Below are 7500 nucleotides of genomic sequence, written 5' to 3' on the forward strand. Positions count from 1 at the left end.
ATATAATGGACTTCAATGGGACCCAAACGGTTCAAGGTCCAAAGGACAGTTTCAGTGCAGCTTCAAAGGGCTTTAAACGATACCAGACGATGAATAAGGGTCTTATCTAGCGAAACGATCGGTCATTTCAAAAATAAATAAAAAAGTTTAAGTTTTATAAGCACAAATGCTGGCCTTGCTCTGTTCTGTGATGCGCGTTCATGACGTCACGTAATACGTAATTACGTGGAAAAGGTCACGGTTGACTTAGGCGGAAGTACAATTAGAAATGGTTCTTCTATGCATCGCTGTGCTGAAAACCCTCTTTTGGAAGCTTTATTAGGAAGAGTGTAGAAACTTCACTGAACTGAAGCTGAATGCAGTTTATATTTCTGCGGATTCAGCACACCTAACGAAACACTGTTCATGTGTCATAATCAGTCCTATTTCTCCAGAAGGTTTCGCAGCCAAATGACCCATCTTTCCTCTCGCAGCTCTGTGCTTTTCTGATGCAAAGCTGATTTTGTGGAAGCGATCTGGAACGTGATTCACAGTAATCACTTAGTGAAATCAAAATGGACTGCAGATTGAGGATTGTCCATGTCAGGTCAAAACCTCTGATGCAATCTCACATCTATTGTCCACTTCTGCCAAAGGAACAAGAGAAGAGCAGCACGTGCATGAGAAAACAGATGAAATATACAGAGAATGCCAATCAGACCGGAAGATCACATCTTTTAACAACATAGATTGTGTCAAAGCAGCTTTACAGTATTCAATAGGAAAATAGTGTGTTAGTAATGCAAAAGGACAATAGTAAATGCTCAATGTAAAAAATGCTAACCTTAAAGAGCCACTTATACCTTATTTAACCCATAATCATTGTTTTGTTGCTATAAATGGTTAGGCCAATTTAGTGATATTAAATAATACTAATAAAACCAGTTAACTTACCGTTTTTAGTGCAGACGAGTTACAGGAGGGCAAATCTAACTCAAATAGTGAGCTAATAAGTGCTTTCATTTGAATTATTAAGATGTGTAAATATTACGATATGTGTAAAAACTATGCATTTAAACAATTTAAGCGTTTAAGAATTTAAAAGTAATAAACATATAATACAGAATGACACCTGAACAGAGAGCTGCTGGAAACGTGGACAGAAACATGAAGCTGTAATAACTGTATTACATTTAAGTGTGATTTATCTATTATGGAGCTTATCTGGAATAAAGGAGTCTGTGTAAGACCCCATTCACTGCCATTATAAAGCTTGGAAGAGCCAGGACATTTTTATATAGCTCCAATTGTATTAATCTGAAAGAAGAGAGTCATGTACACCTGGCTTGAGGATGAGTAAATCATTTTCATTCTTAGTTGAACTATCGCTTTAATAAAACACCTCACATCTCTTGCAAAATGAAGCGCAATATATCACAAACACATCTCAAAAGCAAACAGAACTGTGTGTTGTGTTTCATTTTTAGTTAGTTTAGTATACATCAAGTTAATCTAAATGAAAATGAGAAATGTTGCCAACATTTAACAACAACAGCAACAATAATAATAATAATACAGTTATTTACAATCATTTTTGCACTAATAACAGAACCTTCATGTCATTTTTCAAAACTCTATACACATAATTCACAACCGATGATCAAAATGTTCGATCACATTTTTCAAAACACTTAACACTTTTCCCAAAAGCTTGGATACAATGCACACGAGCCAAAGATCTTTTGTTCATTGAACTAAAATCACCGGTTCAAAATAACACAACTTGACATCAAAGTATTTCTAAATTCAACTCACACATTACATCTGAACTGAGTATCTATTCATTTCATTACAATAATCTAAGTATTGATTGATACAGCTGCTCAAAATGCTACGTAACTGTTGCACTACTCTTGATGCATTTTTATGGAAATGATACAACATTACATGTTTCGATTACGAAAGTGAAGCAACTGAGGACTGAGTATGTTCAGGTATGATCGGTTTCAAGATGCCTGTTGTTGGGAGAAGAAGAAAAAAATCTCCAAAAGTCTATACCATTGTAATCAGTGTTTGTTTTTCCTCCAGTAAATGTCTTTTTAGAGGGTGATGGAAGCTGATGAAAACCATTCATATTTTTGGGTGAGGCAGGCTTTAACCAGGCCAAGAGATGGAGGAGAGGTTGAGAGCCCAGCGGTTGAGAGTCGGGTCCAGAACGATGTTCTCTGGGGCCTTGACCACATCCCACTGAATGTGATTTTGCAGTGCAATGCGCCCAGAATTCCTAGCGACGGCACTGACAGCAATAATGGTTTCAGGCCCATCATCAGCCTGTATTTACTGTATTTACTCCCCTTTCCTTACTGTAACCCGACTGAGGAGTTTTTCTCCACGTGGAGGAGGGTTTACAATAGACCCCCTCACAAACAAGTCACTCTTCTCCAATGAAATCATCCATCATGATGAGAACCTGTGGCCAAATCCACAAGACCGGGTTGATAAAAACACAGAAGAGCAGTGAGGAACACATTTTACTGAAGGGCTACTCTAGTTTTTTATTTTCTATTAAGTTTTTATTTATTTATTTATTTTTTTAAACCTGTTGTGTTGATTATTTCATCAATAATTTTCAAATTTAGTTTAATGATTCCAGTGTCTGTAGTTTTGTCTCTAGTCTATTACAATGCTTCATTAATGTGTGGAACCATAACGAAAGCTGCATCATGTGTTTTGAACAACTATATTTAATGATTGTACAGTGAAACTATGAGCATCTTGTGTGTAGGTGATCTAAAGTAATGTTCCTATGATATTTCATAATAAATGAGTATTTTGAACCAATGCTTCTGCAAATGCAAGGCTTCTTTAAAGATATGAACACAATATGCAAAGTTAACAATAATAACCCTGCTAAAAGCATCCTGTGAACAACAGTATTTTTATTATCTGACATTAACAAAGGTTAAACGCTGTAAACGATATATTGCTAATTGCTGGTTTTGCTACCAAAAGACAGAGGCATAATAATGACACACAACAGCACATCATTCACTGATATCTTCAGCCGCTAACGTGACGGGATTTACCTCTCATCTTAATTGGATGGTCTGTTTTAACTTTAGCTTTTAAGAGCTGTAGATTAATTATTAATCTGACACAGATATGACAGGGTAATATTTAAACATGAACAGTTACAGCTTAGTGTCACGATCCACTCAATAATCTTTGATTTGTCTCGATGTCTGGAGCGGAGCGGCCTCGAGGTAAAACTGAGTTCTTCATGTTGCAAGACTGAATCTAGAGAACGAGCGAGAGAAAGGCTTTTCCAGAATCAGTGTCTCAGCAGACTAATACCAGCAGCTTGATCCTCCAAATATAATACTGTCCTCTGTCTGGGGTGGCTTTGAATCTTCTCTCCAGCAGACATGAGCGAGGTTAGTCTGATGTCTTCAGATGGAGCTGCTGATTCTCCTCCTGCATATTTACTCACTTGAAAGAGAATAAGTAAGACGGCACCGTGTTTACACTCGTTTCTGGTGCCAGTTTTGATGAAATTAGGTCAGAGCCCAGAAGAAATCAGCTGCCTTTTGTAATTTATGATGAACTGCTGACAGATTTAAGATGAAGCACTGCATGTCACTTACATATATCTGTCCCTGCAGCACAGAAGCAGTCATGAGTAACACAGGTATATCTGTAGCAATAGCCAACAATACATTGTATGGATCACAATTATACATTTCTCTATTAGGGGAAGTCGTGGCCTAATGGTTAGAGAGTCAGACTCGTAATCCAAAGGTTGTGGGTTCGAGTCTCGGGCCGGCAGGGATTGTAGGTGGGGGGAGTGAATGTCCAGCGCTCTCTCCACCCTCAATACCACGACTGAGGTGCCCTTGAGCAAGACACCAAACCCCCAACTGCTCCCCGGGCGCCGCAGCATAAATGCTGCCCACTGCTCCGGGTGTGTGTTCACGGTGTGTGTGTGTGTGTGTGTGTGTGCATTTGTTCACTACTCACTGCTGTGTGTGTGCACTTGGATGGGTTGAACGCAGAGCACCAATTTCGAGTATGGGTCACCATACTTGACAATACGTCACGACTTTACTTTTTTTATTATGCCAAAAATCATTAGGATATTAAGATCATGTTCCATGAAGATATTTAGTAAATTTCCTACCGTAAATATATCAAAACTTAATTTTTGATTAGTAATATGCATTGCTAAGAACTTCATTTGAACAACTTTAAAGGAGATTTTCTCAATATTTAGATTTTTTTGCTCCCTCAGATTCCAGATTTTCTAATAGTTGTATCTCAGACAAATATTGTCCTATCATAACAAACCATACATCAATGGAAAGCTTGTTTATAAATGGACCCTTATGACTGGTTTTGTGGTCCAGGGTCACACATATGATCATGAAAGTGTTTGTTTCTTGAATTGACACGATCTCTGTGATCACAGGAACCGTTGTCATAAACCCCAGCTTCATGAAAGAATAGATGTGGATGGGAGATTACGTCTGATCTGTGTTCAAGCTGAAGGTCAGGATTCGGCCATCAGAGCAGGTCACTCAGACACACAGAGCGAGAGGAGAACAATCTCCTGATGTGTTTTCAGATCTCTTTCCTCATCTACAGGACGGGTGTTTTCTGTTGAACACCGGGAGAGAGGCAGGGATTTGAGCTGAAAGCTGAGATGACCTGATCATCATCGACTCTGTGCTGCTGCAGAGTCAGAAAGAGCTTTATTACCAGCTATACACAGAACAGCAATCTGCTTTAGTGACAGAAGCTTCCACAGCACATAAAACATAATAACAGAGTAAAAATACAACAAGGTTAAATAGGGAATTACAATATCTAAAGACAAAAATTCACAATATACAAAATAAACAGTATTTATGTGTACAGGTGTGTTGTGCACAAATGCAAGGAAATGTAAAAATAGGTATGTGTGTTGAATGAATAAATAAATGTATACTGTTGCATTAATCAATATATATATATAATATACATATTTTTGAAATGTTGTTGTATGCATTTGTCATTCTTATTTAATTTCTTTATTTTTCAAATGTGTATATGTAGTATTTATAAAGTTTTAGCTTTTAGTTTTGGATCTGTTTTAGTTGTTTTATTACTACAATAGATTGCTTCTGTTGTCCTCATTAAGTCTCTTTGGATAAAAGCTCTGCTAAATGACTAAATATAATATAAATATATATATATACACACACATACACTGTTGTACATAAAGAAAATCTATGCATTGTTTTTGATTGGCTGAGGAAACATATTTCTGCATTATTGCTCTGTTCGTAGCGCCACCGAGCGGCAGAGCCGTGAACTGCAGCAGCGCCTCGCTCTCTGACGTCATCTCTGTGCGCAGCAGCGTCCTCACACGTGTTTCTGAAAGTCTCCGGTGTTTTCGTCTCACGGAGCGCCTGCTTTCTTCGATTAAATAGCGACGTTTCCCGACAGCAGCGGGTTTTATCGATGGCGCAGAGGAAGAAGAAGCTGCTGAGGAGGAAGAAGAGAGATCACGAGCTCCAGTCTGATGATGAAGAGTTTGAAGTGGCCACACGAGTCAAAGATGATCAGGACACAGTGAGTCAAACGGGCTTGCTCTTGATTATCGGTTCAGTTTCCTTCAATCAGGGACTGTCTGTCTCATTTCTACAAAAAATGCATATATTTTAGTAAAGGAGCAAAACTTGTCAAACGCTTGAAGACCCTCGAAATACACATTCTTTATTATTTCAGATTTTTAAAGGTTTTTTTACTATTATTTTTTAAGAGATATAATGATGCATTATGTGTCCGGGTCATGTATGAAGCACTGTATTTCTGTGAAATTAGTTTTGTTAGTGTCAAAGTTTTCTGTTATATATATTTAGCCTTTTCTCCATATCTCACACACTTTTGGGACTGAATATTTTTGATAAACATGTACACTTATCGATAAACCATAACAGAAGTTATGTAAGTAAAATAGCTTTTTTTTGTTTTTAAAAAAAAAATACTTCACAGTAATATTTATGTTTTGATGTTGGTTTATTAGAAATAAATATGTAGGTTTCATGTTATTATTGATACTGGTAATTTTCAGATTATAACTTCATTCTATATATATATATATATATATATATATATATATATATTAATCTAATAAATATTTTTCATCAGTATTGAAAATATATATATATTGAATGGTTTTTTTATGTGGTTTATGTGTAATTTGAAATTTCAAAGACTTTTTCAAATTTTTAATGAATAAAAAAGGGTGTAATGTAATATTTAACATTTAAAACTTAGAATTTTCTTCACATTTACTTATTAATAAACAGTTTCTGATCAGATACAATATGGTATGATGCTGAAATGTTATGACTGTTTTGTAATATAAGTGTTCTTCAGGTCCGAACAGACCACAGCAAACAGATATTGAATGCATTATGAGGTTAAAGATGTGATTTAACCTGTGCTCTGTTTCACTGGAGATGCAGTGTTATCTCAAATGTCTTTTATCATTTTTTGTTAATTGTATACCTTGTGTAATTTATTCAGAGATCGCCATGAACATAGCCTCGATGCTGGCATGGCGTTAAAAGTGAATAAATGATAATGGTTGGTTCCAGTAATGCAGCGTGTGATCGTTTACAGTCAGAGCATGTTTTTCTGTCGTCCAGTCCAGCAGAAGACTGCCTCGATTCCCGGCTTCATCCGAGTGCGTTTCTGACGCGGAGCTCGACACCAGAGAGCTCGTCCGAGCCCAGAACAAGAAGAAGAAGAAGTCTGGCGGCTTTCAGTCCATGGGTGAGACGTCTATATGAAACTCAGTCGTCATCATTCACAGGATCTGTGTTGCTCAGTCAGTGCTCTGCTTTCTCGCAGGTCTCAGTTACCCGGTGTATAAAGGCATCATGAAGAAGGGCTATAAAGTTCCCACACCCATCCAGAGGAAGGTAATGTGCTGTGATGAAGGGACTCTCTTCACATTTCTGTGCTTCTCTGGTAAACTTCTGTAGTGGCGAACTCAAACTACAACAAATATCATCTGTGTTCACATCTGTGTTCTGATTTTAATTCTCCGTCACTCCTTCACACAGCAGCGATAACCAGCTTTCTGTCATTCTTTGCTGAGATAATTGAACACTAAGTTTATATACAAAACAAGAAAGCTTACAGTAAGTGTACATAAGAAAAAAACTTCTAGTAAGTGAATATATGAAAAAAAGTGTCTAAAAAGTGCATAGACACAAAAAAGTGTCTAGATAGTGTATTTATGAAAAAAGTATCTAGTGATTATGTACAAAAAAAGAGTCTAGCAAGTGTGTATATACGAAAAACAGCGTCTAGTAAGTGCATATAAGAAAAAAGTGTCTAAGTATATATATATATGAGAGAAGTGCATAGTAAGTGTATATGCAAAAATCAGCATCTAGCAAGTGCATATAACATTCTAATTACATTTTTACATTGCTACTTTAAATTATACTACTAATATACATTCTTAAT

The 7500-nt window shown here is 36.7% G+C and overlaps 1 protein-coding gene across 1 annotated transcript in view; it reads left to right on the forward strand.

The window, feature by feature from the left end:
- Window positions 1-5321: 5321 nt before the first annotated feature.
- The window catches only part of LOC306871345 (ATP-dependent RNA helicase DDX54-like), a 26851-nt gene continuing 24672 nt past the window's right edge, over window positions 5322-7500 (forward strand). Inside the window, exons 1-3 of the mRNA XM_079419188.1 lie at window positions 5322-5589; window positions 6672-6798; window positions 6877-6947. Coding sequence (XP_079275314.1) covers window positions 5479-5589; window positions 6672-6798; window positions 6877-6947 — 309 coding nt within the window. The 5' untranslated portion in view covers window positions 5322-5478. The remainder of the gene's footprint in view (window positions 5590-6671; window positions 6799-6876; window positions 6948-7500) is intronic.

This window comes from Barbus barbus (assembly GCF_936440315.1).
Source record: "Barbus barbus genome assembly, chromosome: 6".
Lineage (NCBI taxonomy): Eukaryota > Metazoa > Chordata > Actinopteri > Cypriniformes > Cyprinidae > Barbus > Barbus barbus.